Source organism: Apus apus, chromosome 14 (assembly GCF_020740795.1).
Source record: "Apus apus isolate bApuApu2 chromosome 14, bApuApu2.pri.cur, whole genome shotgun sequence".
NCBI lineage: Eukaryota > Metazoa > Chordata > Aves > Apodiformes > Apodidae > Apus > Apus apus.
Genome location: NC_067295.1, coordinates 12,903,477 through 12,924,234, shown reverse-complemented (window position 1 = coordinate 12,924,234; position 20,758 = coordinate 12,903,477). Strand labels below are relative to the sequence as shown.

The 20,758-nt window shown below is 36.4% G+C and overlaps 1 protein-coding gene across 41 annotated transcripts in view; it reads left to right on the top strand.

Annotated features, from left to right (window-relative positions):
• RBFOX1 (RNA binding fox-1 homolog 1) overlaps nt 1-20,758 on the top strand; it is a 1,074,031-nt gene that overhangs the window by 1,027,336 nt on the left and 25,937 nt on the right. For 36 of the 41 annotated variants that reach the window (XM_051631846.1, XM_051631815.1, XM_051631819.1 and 33 more), the window contains 2 exons: nt 8,380-8,419; nt 16,247-16,311. The exons of 1 other annotated variant lie outside the window; for it this stretch is intronic. In XM_051631846.1, the coding sequence (XP_051487806.1) occupies nt 8,380-8,419; nt 16,247-16,311 (105 nt within the window). The remainder of the gene's footprint in view (nt 1-8,379; nt 8,420-16,246; nt 16,312-20,758) is intronic. 4 more of the 41 variants (XM_051631814.1, XM_051631813.1, XM_051631816.1 and 1 more) reach the window with 1 other exon arrangement.

Here is a 20,758-nt window from a genome sequence, read left to right as displayed (position 1 = left end):
TCAGCACCTTGTCTGCTCTCACTCTGGGTATCCCTGGGAATGGAGGAGCATGCAGCACAAGATTGTGCTGCAACCCTGTCCTCCTGCTTCTTCATGGTAGGAGATGGATGCCCTTGACTAGTTCCCTCAGTTTCTCAGGACGCCTTTTTACTAGGAAGCCAAAGGGCATGTCTTCTTCCAGACAGGTTTGCAAATCTAGTTGGTCAGCCACTGAACTGAATTTCCAGGGATATTTAGGACAGGCACTTTGAGCACTCCTTCACATTTGGCAGTTATCCCCTCAGTGAGATAAGATGTTAGAAAAATGAGTATAAAAGTGATGACAAGGAATCCTGTTATTTTGTAAAAGTGTATTCTTTTTTTTTGTTATTTGTCTTTTGTGTAGTTTTATAAGCAAAACAATATTACCACTACTGGAGGACTTTTGACGATTGCCTGAGTTACCTTTGGACAAGGAGGTTGTCCCACAAGTTGCTGTTGCCTGGGCTCTTGTTTAGAGTTAGTCCAGGTGCTTGTAGGTGGCAATGATGGGGACAAGTTTAGGATGCCCTACAAGAGCTAATTTCAGGCTGAATTGTCTCAGCTACAAAGTGGACACTGCAAATAAAGGAAGTGGACTCTTTCCATCTTTGCTTAGGTTAAAAAGAAAATCTTAAATTTGAACAGTGCAATACGTAGCAACATCACAACATGGGTTATTGCCAGTTTCATGATGTCACGAACATAATACCTTAGTTTAAAACAAAGTAATAAATGAATATAAGAAAATATATACCAGCTATGAGTGATACAGCTTTTGAAATGGACAGTGCTTTTTCTGTTAGTATTCGCAAAATACGTAAATACTTTCAGACCAGTAATTACCTTAAATTTGCTTTAATTTAAGGGCCCACACGTGGTTGCTCTGTATTTGTGTGTTATGTAAACATTTTATAGTTTTGTTAGTACAGTGACTCAGCAGGACGAAGTAAATTTCCAAGCATAATACATACACATACTCATGTAATTGTACTGCTCACTCTCAGCATCTTTAGGCATAGTAAGTTAGGTGTATAAGCTTGGTGACCTCCTATTGTAAGTTACTACAGAAGTTTTGCATGGCAGCCAGGTTCAGCAGTCTCTCAGAACTGGGTTCCAAGAGGTCAGCTCAGCACTCTTATATTCTTCTGCAGGATAGTTTGACAGGTTGGACAGATCTCACCTACTACCTTCTTGACCTGTCTTAAAGCTGACCTCAGAGAGAGCCATGCATTGCATCAGTAAGAAGTCACATCTCATTGTTCTTATGACTTCCAGCTGTCTGAGAGGAACCCTTGGTAACCAAGGGCTCACCTTGCCAGTCTGTATGTTTTCTAACACAATTTGATCCTGCCAAAGTTTTCAATTAGTAGGTTTTGTCTTAGTTGAGATAGGTCTTAGTTCAGATATTAGTCAGGTTTCATTTTCTCCATCCACCTGTGCTTTATAAGGCATTGCATTTTGCCACACAAAACAAATTTCCAACTTCTGTAATTCATAGATGAGTGCAGAAATAGTATATACCTCTGTTGCACTGATCCATAGTTAAATTATTAAAGATGTATTCCGAGTATTTTATTTGGCGTAGTGTATTAGACTCTGTACTAGTAACTTCACTGACACGATAGTAGCTTGGAATTTTTTTACAATGCTTTGTTCTGTGCTCACTCATTACCTGCTCTGACCTATCAAAGAAGCAAAAAGGAATTTTCATCAGAAAAAAAATCCTTAATCAATGAAAATAAATTATAAGAATGTACTTGTCAGTCACAGTGGCAGTAGGAGTCACAGAAAATTACAGAGGTAATAAAGAGATCACAGAGAATGAATGAACTTACAGAAGGAAGCAAACAAGTTGGAATATCATTTATTGATGGGAAAAATGGAAAAAACTTTGAATGCTATTTTGCAATTCATTTAACAGCAATTTCATATTTTTCACTCAAGGATGGAGCCCAGCCTTACAGCCAAGCAAACTATTTCATACTAAAATATTTTCCATCATCTAAAAAAACCCCACATGTATTTTGTATAATAACAGATGTAATTTTCATGTAAAATTTGAGTATCTATTATATTTAAAAGTAATATACTTTTTACACATTTCCGTTAAATTCCAGCAATGCTTAGAAAAAATTACTTTTCTTTTTAAAAAAACCCACATGTGTAAGTGTAAAATCTAAAGCTGAAGTTGGAAATGACCTTTTTCATTTTCTTTTATTTCATTAACCTTAGAAAGCTTATAATCTTCACACTTGTATAAAGTTCTAGAACTAAAACTGAATCATTTTGCTTTAAATTTTGAAATCAACTGAAAAGCTAAGAACACATTTCTTAGACTAGTCTGACATGCTGCTTACTAGTGTTTATCTCAGCAGCACTGCCTCAGGATCCCCTGCTCTGTAACAAAAGTCAGTTTCCCTTGAATCTGTAGCTGTTCTTGTTCCCGGGTGTCCTGTTTGATACTGACTGTGACCTTTTCTTGGAACTGTTCATCAACAAAGTTAAGAAATGGCAATGTGTCCCTGGCTGTAAGGAAATCCAGAAGATCCTGTGGACATGAAGCAAAGCAAGTTAGTGTGATTCCTCTGGAAAGCTGTCTTCTGCTGTGCCTCACTGGAAACAGCAGTTGTGGTCCACTTTGCTAGGCCTGTGGAAAGCTGTTGAATGTAGCAGTGTTAGTAGCCTTTGTAATGGCTGTAAATCAAAGAACACCACCCTTGCTTTTAGAATGTGTCATTTTACAATGAAATCAGGTGTGTAGCACTACAGAAATAATTAATGGATCCTTTCTTGTGAGTGAGGCATTTCACTAATTCTTTGACATAGTGTCTTGTTTATTAGCTCATGGGAAATACTTCATTTTTAGCATCTGTGGCCATTTCATTTCTAATGCCTTGACATACTGCAATGTGCAGCTTATTTATAATGTCGTATGTTTGATTCATTTATGTACCATAAAACCTACTGAAACTGAAATGAGGGTATAAAGCTTTATTTGTGTGAGAAAACTGACCTCTCATTCAGTTTTCATTCCATTGGAGTTCTCAGTTGCGTGGAGAGCTTAGCTTCAACACTGTGCCACAGGAGGAAGGGAAGCAAGAGGTGGTGGTGTTGTGTACGGAGGAGCAGAGCCTGGAGAGCACAGCCTGGCAGAGTGGGAGGATGTAGCTGTGAAGCTGTCAGGTAGTGCTTGCTCATCTCAGGGCTCTCTCCAGGAACTTCACAGCAAGACTGGGGACTTGGTGGAGGAGCAAAGCACTTGTTATTTGAAGCTGATTAAAATCCTTTCATACCTTCTTTCTCAGGACAGCTTCCATGTGGGAGGATGAGTTTACTGCTTCTTTGACCTTTCCTGCAGGCCTGGCTCTGGGTGCTAGATAGTGTTTTGTACAAGTTAATTTTTAAAAGATAAAAGTCATCAGTGTATAAATCAATGTCTTGTCAACTTGGCCTGTGTTTTTCTAGGGTTATCTGTTTTATTGACAGAGTGCCTACTAATGGTGTAAGAAATGTCTTAAATTGGAAAGCAATAGTAAAAGTACTCTTAGGATAGACTTTGGATGCAGTTGGCAGTACTTTCATTGCCAAAAGAAAGGAGAAAGAAGCAGTTTCTGGTGTCTTTGGCACACTACTGAAAGCAGGTGATTTGATTTTGATACCTGTAATTGCTTTGGGACTCTGCAGCAATTAGAAGCTCAGCATCTTGAAAATAATTCGCCAAATGTTGAAACATCATGAGTATGATGTTCCATCTTTATATTGCTGCCAAGAAATCCAGTGTCCCTTTCTGTCTGGTAGTACAGCAGCTAAAGGTAATGAGAAGGCCTTCTGTTCCAGCATCATTTACCTCAAGTTCTTCACAAGTTTAGTGTGGGATGACTTTGTCTTCACATTTAACTTCCACTCCTTCCAATTCTGATGAAGCTAACAGAGAATTAGCTTTCAGCCTTCATGTCCACTTCTACTGTCTTTTCTGGGAAAACAGAGGATAGCAATATGGTGGGTTTTTTTCTTCCTCTTTCAAAAGAATATTAATAATAACAAAAACAGCAACCCTAAATAAAATTATAAAGGTGGGTAAGGTGGAGAAGGAGTAATAGAACCTATTCAGAAACTGTTTCCCTCTATGAAAGTAATTGTTTTGAAGTGTTGCATTCTAACTTGAATCAAAAAGGAAAAGGTTTGTTTTCCAAAACCTTATTCTGAAATTAGGAAAGAAGGATAATTAACTACTGCATCTCCTACAGTAGTTACGAGTTTTTTCAATACATTTCTTTGGGCTCACAGAAACTTACTTTTTCTTCAGACTCTCTGCTTTGTATATAAATGCAGCTGTTAGAACAAAAAATGTGATTTGCCAGCACATAGTGATTGATGTCTTCCAGCTTTGTTCCCTGCAGCAATGCCCTCAATTAATTTTCCAAAGCAGATAATATAACTTGTTTGTGGCAGAAAATGTTGAAACTGGAAAGACAAGAACCTGAAATTAAAGTTCAAAGAGCTTAATACAAGGGTGTCAGTTCGATATTTACAACAGTGAAAATTGTGTTATTAGGGTGTTGAAAGTTGTTTAATTCTTGGTCTTTTCTTTGGTTTATTTTAGATAAAGTTGTAGTTGTGTTGCTTCTGTTATTTGTTTCATGAAGCCTTCATATGAAAGTTTTGATATAAAAGGTGATTTTCAAGACCAAGAACTAAAAAATATGTTTAGTGCAGTGAAGGTGACCCTACCAGCAGTCAGAAAACAGACAGCTTTTCTTCCTCAGGTGCTTTCTCTAAGTTGTGATGGAGGGGAAATAGCAAACTATAACCATGATTCCTATTGCAATAATGGTTGTAATGCCCGTTTGTTATGCTGAGTCAGTCAGTCCATGCACTTAAGCTGCCTTAGGTTATTTATGTTACTTGTGCAGATTGTGTGTATGGCTGAGGGCCATATATACTCAGCTGCTATGAAGTTACTGAACAAAGGTTTTTGCAGTCACGAACTGTCTTCTTATGTCATTGATAAATTATTCAACCCAATCCTTTTGAATGATGAGGGTAGAAAAATGATAATGAAGACAGATGCAGTCCTCCCAGGATATCATAAAGGTGGAATCTAAACTAGTAAAGTGCTTGTCTTAATAGAGTTAGAAAAAATTATTATTAGACAGAAACAAAAATAAAGCAGCTAAAGCCATGCAAAACAGATGTATAATGGTTGGTGAGAAAACAGTTTCATATTTATAGAAAAATAATACGATAAATTATTGCCACATATTATTTTATTCAGATGCACATTTTCTTATTAAATCAAGATTTCTCTCTGAGTTTTCCTTGGCACTATAAAATTGTAAAATACAACTCAATAAATCCCCCAAATTTGTTGTTCTTATTTTAATGCCTTCAGGTAGCTCATTAATGTATCATCTGTTATTGGGTGAGGTAATTCAGATTTCAGCAATGTGACTATTTCCAGATCCAGTGTTGGTTTACAAGGAACTCAAGATTTATGTGTCTGCCAGGCCATATTTTTTTAATATTAAGTGTAAAAGAAGCTGTGGTGAGATGGGTCTTATCATCTGTTTTCTGCCTACAGTTTCAGAGAGAGAAAAGGGGATGATAAGCCAAGCAAATTACCCTTTGGAAAATTATATACTGAAGGAAGAAAAGCGCAAGAACAAAACACAGCTCTTGGTATTTTGTACTTTGTCCTGATGAAGGGTGCTATTAGAAAATACATTTGACTCCACTGCTAAGATTCAGTCATGGGAGTCAAAAATGACAAGGACAGTGAATATAGAAAATATTCTCTGGAAATCTATGAAAATGTGAAGAATTACTTTTCCTCAAACTTTGAAAGAAGCAGAAAGTTTTCTATTTAACATTAGTATCATATTACAAGACCATGTGGAGGAAATCAGCTGGTATCTTATCACAGTGCTTGTCCTGCTTGGAAATGTGATCCTCATTTGCTTGATTCTGTCGTTTCATCTTATTACTAACCATGCTTATTGATGGAGTCATGCTCTCATGTCTCATTTTAGTGTTGGATACTTCCTTTGGTATAATATTTATCCAGCAGCTGCACCTTCATAATTCAAAATAAATCTTTGTACATGACTGAGCATTATATGTACCAGGAAGGCCTAGGTGAATGAAGTGACCTGTCCAAGATTACAAGCAGCTGCACCTGGGAATTCAAAATGTATCAGCCCGTATTCATCTTATGACATTTTTAGAGTGTATTTATAGATCACCAAGAGGAGGAAGTAAAAAAGGTGCCCTTCCTGACAGATACTGTCTCAAAAGCATAACTTTCTGACTAGCAATGTGTAATAATAATGGAAAGTAGTATGCTTTAATGTACTGTGGTGGGTTGACCTTGGCTGGCTGCCAGGCCCTCACCCAGCCACCCTCTCATTCCCCCTCCTCAAGAGCATAGAGGGAGGGAAAGTGAGATGGAAAGGCTCTTGAGATGATATAAACACAGGGAGATCGCTTACTGGTTACCATCATGGGCAAAATGGGCTTGAATTGAAAACTCATTTCTTGCTGATTAAATTGCACTTGGATGGTTAGAAACAAATAACCTAAACCACCTTCCCTCCCTCCCTGCCCCTTCCTCCCAGTCCTCAACTTCATTCCTTCTTTCCCATCTCTTCCACCTCATCCCAGCGCGAGCAGTGGAGGGATATTAGGAACTGGGGGTCGTGGCTTCGGTAGACTTTGTATCATTTGTATGTGATCTCATGAGGCTCCTTCCATGTTGTTCACGAGTGTGTACTTCTACCTCACAGCCATGAGAAAGCTTTATTTCTTACATGCAAATGGGTATAAGAAAAACGTGTAGTATCTTAATGAGAATATCAAAACTAAAATGAAGGTACACTACAGTGCCAACAGGAAGCTCTCTGAATGCTGCCAGTGTAGATGAGGTTTGGCATATTTTTGCTCTGCAGACTTCAGAAATGGAGAAATACATGAGCAAAGGTCTGACCTTGTTGAAGCAAATGGCAGACACTCCGATTTAAGTGGACCTGAGTTTTCACACATTATTATTCCACAGCAAGTTTTTATCATCAGTGTGGTTTTATCAATGTGTTTTATGTGCATGCATGCATATTTATGATTTGCTCAAGGGATTCTGACTTAGACACATACCAGCTCAGCCCTGTGGGCTTTGGTCATTGACCTCAATAGATCAGTTATATTTCTGACATGAAAATTCCTGTTGGAATTGCAAAACAGCTTAGGCTAGCAACATGGTAATAACTGCTATTGCCAGATAACAGTATTCCCAAATAGAAAATATTGTTGCAAAATCCCTATTGTGTGTTCCCATATTTAGGTCTTGAAACAGCCTGAGTTGACTCTGAGATTGGAAATACCCATCTGAAGTTGCAGAGCTGCCAAATTAATGTAAAATTGCAGGTCTTACGTAATTTCTGTAATTGGAAGACCACCGTTGTGTACTTCCAGTTGTATTTAATGCAGTCATGTAAACTATCTGTGTCATACTGTGTCACATATCCTCAAGGGTTTAGAATCTAAAATTTGAACTATTTAAAGTGACAATTTGTCTTAGCTGACCTGCAGCTGTCTTTGGGTAAACTGTTAACAGCAATATAACAATTTTTTCAGATAAATAGTAATGTATCCAACCAAAAGTGCAGGGCAGCTCAGAACCATTGGGACATGTGACAAAGTTGTAAAATGACAAAGTGAGGAAGGTTAGTACTTTTAAGAATAAGAGTAATGCTAAGACCTTCTTAGCAGACCTGTTGTCACTGTCGGAAATGTGTATCAAGCCAACAATGCAGTACCTGGGAATATTCTCCTCTGTGGACATTGAGGTACCAAGCTTTGACCCAATAGGTAGAATGCCACCACTATAATTATTTCACACATTCATCTCACAATATAAACTTATGCTTCATTTAGTTTTCTGTGTAAGTAGTGACAACTACCACTTTGTTTCAGAGGGCTGCGCTAATTGCAGGACAAGAAACTCGTAGCTCAAAGGATAGCATTTGTCAATGTTTAAACTGATTGTAGGATTGGCCCACTGAAAATGTGTATAGAAAACATGCTGCCAATGTGTGGTTCCTAAAAAAACCCAACAAACCTTACATTATTTTCTGATCCTGCCATGCTCTGACTAAGCATTTGGCATACTTTATAAGATGATGTATTTGGAAGAGTTTCACTTCTGATGGTTACTCCCAACCTCCTTAACCAATGTGAAGAGTGCCTTCCTTCCCCCCTCCCTCTGTTCTTGTGACAAGACTAACCTCAGCTGTGCAGGGGTTGGTGGCATTTGCATGTGGAAATGCACTAATATGGATGTTTTTCTTTGTGTGTGCATCCTTGCAGTGTTGTATACCAGGATGGATTTTATGGTGCAGACATTTATGTAAGTATTCATTGATGTGCATGCTGTCCTTGTACATTACCAGAGTCATTCTTTTTACAACTTTGCTGCCTAGCTTGACTCTGTTTTGTCTATTTACCATCCCTTGCCTGTCAGAAAGAATTGAGAAGAATATCTCTCACATTGGAAGACCTTTCTGTTCATTACATCTATCATTGTTCAGTGGAGCTGAATTAACTCTTCAATCAAATGCTGAATGAATGCAAAAAGATGTGAAAAATGTGTGTGCATGTGTGGAGGGGTGTCTCCCTTCAAAATTGGAGTTCAAAGAAAAAATAAAAACAAAGCAGAAGCATTCTTCTGCAAATCCCCAAAAGCTCTTATTTAAAAATCCGGGTAGGCTGAATATTATTATCTGAAGTATGAAAATACTTTATAGAGAAATATAAATTTCCCAAATCCAGGCAAAAGTGGGTGTATATAAGTGCCATGGTGATAGTCAAGCTTAATGACATACTAAGTTTAAGATGTGGCTGTAATCTGAATAGACTTCCATCTGCTCTTTAAAAATCCAGTTAATTCAAATGAAATGGGTAGAGGCTGCTCATGATACAAGAAGTGGATATATTTGTTAGTGAGGATATATGGTCCTGGGTGAGTCACTGCATACTTCCCCTCACTGGCAACCACTTGCCTTTGAAATAATATTTTTTTTTAGTTTTTTTACCAATACTGAAGTTTTTGCCTTGAATTTATACAAAGAGGCTACTCATGTCTGAGTATGCAAGACATTTCGGGTGGTTGAGGCTGAATTTCACTCTTCTAAAACAATAAACTCTAATATCCTGTGTGTAGAGGTAAAATACTTTACTGATACTCCAGCAGTCTTTCACATTTCATATTATTTTGCTAAAACAATCTAGCCCTAAGTTGCAGATAGTATCTTTATTTCACCAGACAACTTTCTCTAACCCACTTGTAATTCTGTTGTACTGTCTCTGTTGAGATAGAAAGAGATGGATAAGTTGAAATTGGTGTGAATGTTAAAAATTCAATAGGTAGTGCTAGAAAACATTTCTTGTATTCACTATCAGCAATCTTTTAGAACTATTTCCAATGGAACATATTTTTTTTAAGTAAATTTTCGTATAAAAACACGATCTGAATTTATGCATGAAGTAGTCTTTAGTTTTCTTATGGAGGTAGAAAAAGGCTGAAAAATCATTTATGTAGATTAAATATATATTTAAAATAAATTAGCATGGGTTAAAATTCTCTCCCTATGTACCTAGTGATGTTATCAGTAACATATTGTTAATGACACAGGAGAATTGCCCATTAGCCCAAGGCTTGCTGATGTGTAGTGTGCTGCTCTAATCTCACCGAACACCTTGCTGCTCAATTTCTGAGCTGTATAGGATACATGGTACAGAGTGGAATTTCTTCAAGTGTGGTTTCCAATGTTCATATTTTCTTCAAACTGACAAAAGAATGAGACATCCATTTTGCTCAGGTTCCCCACCCAAATTTTTGAAAGGCACCAAGATGTCTCTCTCAGGGTTACTTAATGCAGTAGTATAGGTGGAAACTAAATATTAATGTAGCAGTTTGTAGTTTTGGAACCCTCTGCTGTTGGAAAAAGGGAATCTCTCTTTTGATGATTGACAGTATTATTTTTAGGTGGCCTTACATTTTGTAGACTTTAACATTTTGTTTCCAAATGGAAAGTTACTTCAATCAGAAAGATTCCAAAGAAATTACTCGTTTCTAGCCTGGCCACGGTTTTGTCGTCTGGAATTTCCACGTGCCCTAGAAAATGGAATAACTGTACTGGTTTTCACTCAGGCACAGCTTTGTGTTTCTGATTGCATGTCTTAGCTATCTTAATGCATCATAATGTTTACCTTTACATCAAAACACTCTTCTGGAAATTAGTTTGTGTTAATTCTTAGTGTATTAGTTTGCAGGGGACCAAGTTATTAAATCCTAATTGATGATGACATAGTTCTATTCAGCTGTTCATTTTAAGTGCAGAGCTGAAGCTTTGTGAAAGAACAAATGCTTTGTGAAAAAACAAAACAAAACAACAAAACCTAAAAAACAATGATGTAGTTTTTAATAACAGACTGGAGAGAAAGGAACCTTAAAAATACCACAGAAAGCTAAACTTAATAGTACTGAAAGGCCAGACCAGAATATGCAAGTGTATCAAAGTGGGTTTCATTCTGATATGATTACATTGAGTACCAACAGTAATATGATCCCTGCTAATCTTTTCCTAAGTAACTATCAGTGTAGCTTTTGATGGCTAGATTTTGTGGGAAGGAAGGAGGGAGGCCTACAAAGATACTGGTTGGGTAAGAACTGCAGGGTGAACCAGGAGCAGCAAAAAGCCAGAGCTGCTTAATACTATCCAGAGGAAAAGAAGAGAACAGCAATATAAAAATAGGTAGAAAGTACAGTTTAAAATGAAAAATCAACAGCCACAGTTCTAGATGCAATATAATATATTATGTATTTCATATAGTTGTATAAGGAATGTAATAATGCTTCTGAAATAGCTGAGCTATTGAATTCCTTTTTAAATGTGCCTTTGATTAGGAAAAATAAAGGAGATTATTAGGAAGTAAGGAAGACCTTTTGAAATTAAGTATTGATTCACTAAGAGCAAAAGTCATTAAAAGAGAATTAAGGTTGCCTGCCAGCAAATATAGAAGTTCCTAGATGAAGACTGACAACTGTGAAAATAAGAGAATACACTCCACAAAATGAAGCAAAAATGGTAACAGGCACAGAAATATGCAGTTGGAATAATAGTTCTACACTATTGCTCTGCTTTATCTTAAATCTGTTATTTTTTTTAAAGAATGTTCTCAGGACGTGTCAGTCTTCAATCTACACCTAGAATGTAGGAAGGCTCAGAAACAGGAAAACCTTCTGAACTCTGTCACCCCCAGGTCCAGCAGTGCCACGGCAGTATCAATTAGCCCTGCATATTGGTCAGTCTTCTAGTTCGCAGCAAGGCTGTTGAACCTTGTTCTCTGGTGATCCTGCAGCTGTCAAGGGTCCACAGCAACATATAACTACATAGGTGGTTTTGTTTGTTTTTCTGAGCAGATATAATTATCTAAACAATGTTCCCATGATACCAGATAGGATTTCATGAATGCTATCAGATACCCTGAGAGGCACTGTTTTGCTGCGGGAAGTGATGATATGCATTTAGCACTGAACTCTTTCTTTCAAGTGCTAAAGACGTTTGTGTTTCATTAAATGGAAGGATGTGCTGTTTCTTGTGACTCACAAAAACAGAAGTGGAAAAAAGACTTTTTCAAGGGCAAAAGAATCCCCGAGGACAAGTGGATTGTTTCTCCTAGTGCTCGCTGTGCTGGAACGCTCCATGATAACTTTTAAAGAGTTTTGAGATCTATACTGAAATGTCTTTTCATCTCTCTGATCTCTATCTGTGATGTGAACATTTAAAAAACTGCTAGATCAGTCCTGGTGATTGTACTTGGTTGCAATGAATATAGGTGGTATCAGTTAGGTTATATTACCAAAAGTTTCTTTGAGGCAACAGGTGCCTCTGGGAACACAATACAGAAATAACATGAATCTTGCCCATAGGCCTGTTCCAGAAGTTGAGCCAGCACAAAGAGGTGGTGGATATTTTAATTTTAACTCTCCTAGTCAAACTTTTACTCCATGAGCAGAACAAATACTGTTTAAACCTCAATATCATATGAGTGGAGGAAGAGGAAAGGATTACTTCTGCTTTCTGTATTATGCAGGGCTGAGTGCAATTTGTGCCATTTTTAATCCCATTCCTCTATGTGCAGCTACTAAGACAGGTATAAATCTCAATACTAGAGAAGGTTTTGAGCCTTGACTAATTTATACTAACAATATACTTTCAGATCCTTAAATGAAAGGAAGTAAAAACTGAGGAAAAATGATTCAACTTTCACATAGAATATTAAACATGTTAGTAGTAGGAAAAACTAATGAAAAGAAGTACCCATAATTTGGGGTCACTTTAGTTTATCTGTATGAACATCTGAGATCAAAAGGTAATTTAGATGTTTTAGGAGGTGATAGACTCATGTATACATGTTTTTTTTAATCTATAGATGTATGTTTGTGTAACTAATTTTTGCAGAAATTATTCGTAATACAAATATATAGGCTTTATTTTAAAATTCAGATGCATTTGATTTTCTGTTCATTTCCATTTTTTCATCTCATATAAAAATTCTGCAATTTCTTTCTAAAATTGAATAATATTTCTCTGTAATAATTGGCTATTGATTGTTGACAGATCATTTCCAATTTGACTGTTCCGCAGAGACACATTGAGAGGAAAATTGCAATGATTGGCTGTGGAGAATTTGTCTAGACTCCTTCCTTACATCTTTCATTTCATTCTTCTTTCCTTACTCATTCAAATCATTACATTTCTGTTTCCTTATAGAGCAGTATTGCAAGAGCCTGTGTTTGGCAATAAATTACCACAGGTATGACATACTGATGGAAAAAAACTCATTATGCTGAGTTTAGACTCGTGAAATCATGCTAATAGTCAAGTAATTATGTGAGAAAATGGGTTCTATGTGTATAAATTATAATAGTCTACTAGTTGCATTTTATTTTCCAGATTCTATCACAAAATCAGAGATATTTGTATATCCCATGAAATACAACAGTTACTATTGTGACTGTCCAGTTCAGTGTTTTATAGCAATGAGATACATCTCTATAATTTATCTGCAAGGGTATTGACTATACTTATTTTTTTAAGGCAACTTAAGCTGTTATATCATTGTCTTATTGTTGCTTTGGAGGTAGCAAATATGGGAGCACAGAAAAGGCAGCAGACATTTTTTCATTATTTTAGCTGAATTTTCAAAATAACAATTTAAAGCAGAACAGTCAGGTACTCTATTTGAATGTACTAAAACAGGAACTGAAAATGATGATTAATTTTTATGTGATTATTACATAACTTTGTCAATATTTTGTTTTGCAATAGAGTCTAAGGCATGAAGATGAATATTTAATATGTAACTCAAGAGGTGAATACGTAGTGAACGTTTTCATCTAAGATATCAGCCAAGTTAAAAATTAGAGAAAAACTGTCAAGTAGAACTTGTCATAGAAGTTTAGCATTCAGGGGTTTGAATCAGTTTCCCATCCTGATTCCCAGTGTAAAGTGTACCTTCAGGTGTTTTGTTTTTACAATGCTAAATCATCTGAGCTAACTGAAGAAAAAGAATAAGAAAACTTAGTACCACACCAAAACTGCAGAACACAAACCTTGTAAAAACAATTTGCTTAAGAACGTTTACATGTGTAATTATACGAGAACTTATGTTAAAAATATGAACTCATGACACGGCCTGGTAGAGAACTCTGATTTTCTTGGTAACCAAATATGTGCTGCATTTTAGTTCTCCAAAGAATTCAGGCAAATTCAATAACTTCGATCTCTTTTTATTTTTATTGCTTTAGATTCAGTCTTTTCAGGACTCTCACAAATGTCATCCTGATTGTTGAATCTTAATAAAGTTCAGAGTTAAGGTTCATTGTTCAGCAGTGAGTCTTTGACGAAAGCAAATAAAAATGTAAGCCTAAAAGGAATTTAACTCTTATATTTAGGGAGGAAGGAAAGGTCCGTCTTCACAGACTGACCAATTTTTAATGATAATAAAATAAGAGAAAGAAAACCAGTTCTCAAAGAGCCCACAGTCCTCAAGCTTAAAACTAGCCAGTATGTGAACAGCCTGTCTCATTTTTGTCTGATTAAGAACAGCAAAACATTGATACTGCTCCTGGTGGCCCATTCTCAGGTCTGTACCACTGGCATAGAGGGGTTGAAATGAAGTAGCTCTCACGTGTAAATAGGGGGTTTCAGAAATGGACTACAGGACAATGAGGGGGTCCTACATGTGGGGAACAGAATGGTGTCATGCTGCAGAACGACTGGCAGTCTGACACATGCTCAGGACTGGATCAGTAAAGCAAATTTAATATCTTCTTTACATTTTCTACCATTTGTACTCCCTTGTATCAGCACAAAAAAAAGAAAAAAGAAAAAAATAAAGTTGCTATATTTAACACTGACAAACCAAGAAGGAAGAACAGATAAATGTGTATAATATCTCACCTTTCTCCTTGTAGCAGAAGCCAGACAAAGTGTGCAGCTTGCATTATCATCTCTCAGCCTCACTGCTCCCTGGCTCGGTTTGCACTCAGTGACATTATTTGACATCTGATTACCTCTATGCACATACCTGCAAGCAATATGTGCCTAGTATACATTTTTGACAGTAATAGCCTTCTATTGGTTTATAAAAATCAAATGATCTGAAATGAGAAAGTATTTCATCTCAGTGCTGCTGTGCTGGCCCCGCGAGGCAGCGTGTGCTGCACGGGCAAGAGCACAGCTAGTGTCCTGCAACCCCCTCCTTCTGCCAGGGGGGTGACACGATGGCTGCTGGCAGGAGCTGACCAGGACTGGGGAGGTAAATGTGCTGCTCCCTGTGTGAGCACTTAGAGCAGTCAGAAAGAATGGTCCTCAAGTGAGCTGATGGTTTAAAGCCTGGAGTTTCTAATGAGCTGTCGGTATATGTAAAACATCTGTTTATTCTTAGGGTGATGTGGCATTATCAGCTAAATGATTGATTTCCAAAAGCCAGCTGCTTCAGATCTTCAGCCCAACAGTGGTTTACACCTGATTGGTGTGAAAGTGATTCTGCCAAGCAAAGTAGTAGAAGGGGAGATAGCTTGTAAAACAGTTGAAATGGCGTTTCTGAAGAGAGTGATTTTTTTCTTTGTCAAACCAAGATAGAAAAGCCACACAAGTTCCTGCAGTAAGTGCACTACTGCTACAGCAAAGGTGGACACATCGTAGCCTGTTCTCCATGCTTCAGCAAATCTGGTGTGAATGCAGCCTTCCAAAAAAAAACCCCAATCCAACCATTAAAGCAAACCCTTTAGCAAAAGAGTGAATTTTTTTCAAAGCTGAGTGATCTGATACTTTCTTACTCAACTCTTTGTGAAGGTGGGGGGAAGGTGGGGAAAGGCAGTAGAAAAGTCCCCTGTCCCAGAGGATTATGGGGTGGTGAATTCTAATTGGGACGTAAATCATGTTTGTGTTATCTGTGGAGACTGGCCTCTGTTTGTTAATTGGCATGCTGAGATCATTTTGAAATGGTTGATATAACTCCGTGGTCCATTGAACAGGAAGCTCTGCTGTTTTCACAGTTTGATAATCAATGCATCACTGCACACAATTCCTTTCAAATGTGTGTTTGTTTGTCCTGTTTGCCTAATTGAACAGCTGCAATTACTGTTACATACAACTGAATGTTAATTCATGGAAGAAGAGAATTTGGCTTCTTCATTATAATTTTATGTATTAATTGGAAACCTATGTAACATTAAGTGTTAATTGAGTGCACAATTTTGTAGGTTTAATCAAGGAGAGATGATAAATCGTATTTTGTAAAAAAAAAGTATTTATTATTAGTTGAGTTTTTCTTTTAAGTTCAGCATTGTTTTATTAGCATGCACACACCTCATCCATAAGAACAATTGCTCCTTGAAAATTTGTGGAAGAATGCAGTATTGTCTTTTAAAAACCCTTACCTTAATTAATGCAGTTCATTGCTTTCTCCTGATCTTTGGGACAATTCATAACGAGTTTGTGGAGATAAATTTTGCTTAACAATTTACTGACATATTTCCTGCGTACTTAACCCTTGAACTGCACTTACAGCATGACAGTGCTCTTTCACTTGTTGCTAAATTTTGCAGAATGTTATTTAAGGTGCTGTAGCAATCCAGTTAGAGCATGAGTTTGTGTTTCAGGGTGGTTATGCTGCCTACCGGTATGCCCAGCCTGCCACTGCCACTGCAGCTGCCTACAGTGACAGGTAAGACCTCATTTATTGCTAATAAATATTTGACCAGTGGAAGTTGAAGTCGATTCTATAAATTTGCCTTGTTGAAGTCTCATAACTGTCTTGTTGCTCTGCAGATAATTGTGATATCTAAGCAGGCTGTTTGATTATAATCCATGAATAGCCATAAATTGAGAGATTTTTAGGCCTTAATTGAGAATCAGGCATGAGCTGTGCACATTCCCAAGCTGTAGATCATCCAGTTAATGCCTGTGACCCTTGTGCAACATAGATAAATATACGTACAGCTTCATGATGGTCTGTTTCTAAAGATCATTATTTGTCTTAGGAGTATTATTTCTGTTGATATAGAACCTGAACTCATTGAGTGCTCTCAATTCTCATTGACACTGTTTTAGTCAGTGGAAACTGAGAATGAATTGTGTCTGAGCTTGAGCTGTCCAAGGCAAAACAATATTTTTTCCATTTGCTTTCTTTTCAGGCATTTGATTTTTTGAAATACTGAAAACAAACAACAACAAAAATATATATATATTAATTGTTTTGCTCTGTATTTTTATCCTCAAATTCTAAACCACATTTGGTGGAAATAATACCCAGAATAAAATAATATTAAAATCTGCTTAAGACAAACATGCAAAGACTTATCCTGTACAAACTAAAAGTGATGTTATATAAATTCTCTTCTTGCAAGATGAAAATTGGGACCCATTTTGAAGTCAATGTCTAAGTTGCTGTTGGCTTCAGTAGGAACAGGATTGCATAAAATTAAGTCTTTGCAGTGTGTGGACACTATTTTGTAATGAAAAGAATGAATAGCCTGTGTTTTCTTCATAAAACATACCCTTAATAAAATCCATGCTATCAGTACTAGTTTTCAAGTACTTGAAGAGTGTGCAGTCATAAAGGGAGGAGGATGTACATTGTGAAGGACAGATACATGTGGATATTTTGCTTCAAAACAGCAGTGAGAAGTAAGGTCACACTTCTCAATTCATTATATAAAAATAATTTTCCCTTGGAATCATGGAGATAATTTCCTGAACCTTGAATATGTATTGAAAATTTTCATTCAATGCTAAATTAGACATTGTTTTAAATGTTTCTGTTTCTTAAAGAAATCAACATATTAAGAAATTTCAGCAAACTATTTCTTAGCTTGAAGTGCTGTTCATGGATTCTGTATTTTTAGATGAAAGTACCATGGTATGAATGTTAAAATGCTGTGCATGCGTATTTGCCTTTCAAATGCTTATTCTGGGTAATGAAGAGATATTTTTTAAAGTTATGTGAATAAAGCAATTTGCATGTGTGGCTGAGGCATGCTGTGTCAGACAGGTAAGCAAGTTACTTCCTATTAATTTTGGTTCAGTAACGTCAAGTAGACCTGTGCTGTGTGCACTTTGTTGGCAATGTACTATTTCTACTTAGGGTAACCTACCAAGGTGAAGTGCTGCTCGGTAGTTTCATTTCATTTCCACAAAGGTGTGTTAGCATGTCGCAGCTCTCCTACTTTTCTGCGAGCTTATAATGCAAAACTATTCCTGCTTCTAACAACCGACTAAACCGAAAGGACAAAATTATAAATAACCTCCTGTGCTTAGACATTTTTGGCCAGATATCATTAAGGTGTCCCTGGATCATTTTACAGGGTGTTTATTCCTGTGAAAAAAATGAATCTCTGAAAACCTAGACATTACATAAACCAAACAGGATCGAGACGACTTCCCAATGCTTTAATTATGAGTTAATGCTCCTTCTCTTAAAGCAAATCAAATGCTGTAGAATAAAACATCAGGTGGTCACATGTTCTGCTGTGGGTAGAGAGTCAACATTACTAAGAGTTACGCTAACAAAAAAAAGTAAAGGATTTGCCTAAGAAGATAGAGCTCTTAAATGATGTATAAGGAAGCTTGAGGTGGCATCAGTAGGAATGCAGTTGTTACAACCTTTAATTATTTTTTTGAAAAGATGTCTAATTTTCAGATACACTTTGTGTATAATTAGAATTGTAATAACCTGTCTTTGCTTGCATAATTTTAAATATCTTAAATGAATTTTATATCTTTTGGATTTTTGTTAACTTAGCTTCTCTTTTCAAATGTGGTTAACCCTCATATTCAAGCTGCTTCCCCCAGATGAATATGGTTTCTTTTCTTAATTACAAATACTGTAACTGAATTTCTTTATTGGAGAATCCTAAAACTAGCATAGAGAACAAACCAAATGTCAGTCTGCTCAAACATTTCTTTGCATGTGGGAAATTATGTGCAAACATGGATACCTCTGATTACTCACAACTACAATTTGCTTAATGTGATTAACATTTCATTCACTTTTAAATGAATTTCATTTAGTAACTTTTGTGAGTTCTCAATATTGAAAGTGCTGAAATATGGTTCAGTACAGCTGCTTGTATCTTCTCAATGTACTGATCATCTGCTGTCCTCTGGCAATATGGAAGAGTCCGTATCTCATTATACAGTACTCTTATTTACTGTTGATTTGAGCCTCTATTTATTTCAATTGCACATTAAATATATTTCCTGTGTATGTGTAAACAATGCCCAGAAAAGTGAGTGCAAAATGCCCATGAAGTGAGGGCCACTGAGTATATGCTATTGAAGCAGTGACATATCGTGGAAGTACTACTTTATATTAATTTTTTAAAAATTAAAAAGCTTTAATTTTTGATCACAGCTCATAGACATGATGAATGCCAATGTTCCATATTTGACAGGCTTCTTAAGTCAGGAGATGGGAAGAGGAAATCTCTAGATTGGAGACATGTTTTGGTAAATTAAAAATAAAGGTTAACAGAAAGATTTGGGACTCCAGAATCAATAGACCAAGTCAATGGATAATGATCACTGTAAGAGAGCTCTATTGTGAAGAAATGCAATGGTATCCTTGTTTGTCACAGCTGGAAATGTCACTGGAAGTAGGCAAAGAACAGATATATAGGGGAGAATCAGGTGTCAAGGAAAACTCATGAAACCAATCCACAGAAACCCTTAAATATTTAAGACAAATCATGTGCTTCAGAAAACAATTTCACAAGGGACCTTGCAGATTTCTCCAGTAATTTCTTAGGGTTGTAAAACAAAAACAAAAGAAGAAACTAACAGGTACATTTTGGTTTATTTATGAAGCAATACAACCCCAGAATACAACTTAAAAAGATTTAGAATTGGATTTTAAGACTGTATGAACTATCATCAAATTAAGTTGTACTTAAAGCAAAAATGGGTCAAAAAGCCACGTTTAACATTCCAGTATTTAAAATACTTCTGATAAGTTTTCTGATTCTTTTAGCTGATAAAAGGGGACCTATTGGGCTATACATATGTTCTTCACTGTTCTGGAGATTTGCCTGCCAAAGTCTAAACTGAGAGTGTCTGGCACAAATAATTGTAAGGATGTGCAAAAGACACTAAATCAGTTGTCAATAAAATGTTCATAAATATTTTATTCAGCTTTTTCATGTAGCATTTTTTAATAAGATAAATAAAAATATATTTGCTATTTTTTTGTCCAAGTCTGAAGCAAGAGAAACGAGCAAAGTCATAAAGTTTTCTAGATAGGATGTAGAAGAAGTCAAAGCATGGCAGTGGGGTGTATTGTCATTTTGTCATTGCATGTTCACTTGGTGTTGCTAGTATGTCTGTACTGCTGTACTGGATTGGACAGATCCATCACATAGCTCAGTGAATGGCTTGCTTGAATTAAGCCTATGGGCAGACATTCACATTGATTGGCTATTGGGTTTGTGTTTTATGATTTGATTATTGCATCTTTGATCAGAGTAAGAAAACTGTTCCTTTCTTGCATATTAACTTTGTCAGCAATCTTTCTGAAAGCCTATGTGGAAGTATGAGAAAGTAAAACCCCAGTAACAGTAAAGTAGCCTTGTCTGAAGGGCTGAGTCATTTCACTTGTGCTGCTTGCTAACCCTGGTGTACTTAATAATGATAATGATGTGTGTTTATATATGTATGATTGTGTATTCATATATATACACACATTCCCCATCCATCACCCACCCACAAACATGCACACACACATATACACTCACACATACGTATAGAGCTATTTTGTTCTGAATCTCATTCCCTTTTTCTAATAGTGTCAAATTTAAATCTCACTACAAACAATGGGAAGATTCCCATTGAATTATTTGTTGTCTGGATTAGATCCCTCATCACTGGAAGCTGACCTCTTTTTTTTTTTTTTTTACCAAACTTTTAAAAAAGCAGATAAAGCATATTCCAAAATACTTTGCACATAACATTGTATAGTATAGTATATGTTGGGGTTTTTTTCACTATCAGTTTGTGTTACATGTTCTGTGGTTGTACCTAGGATTTTGTATGAAATTTGAGACAGGAGATTTTTTCCTATGGAAGTTTTGTATCTTCCAGATCTGAAATCTTACTCCTGGTAAAATCCTGATATTCTA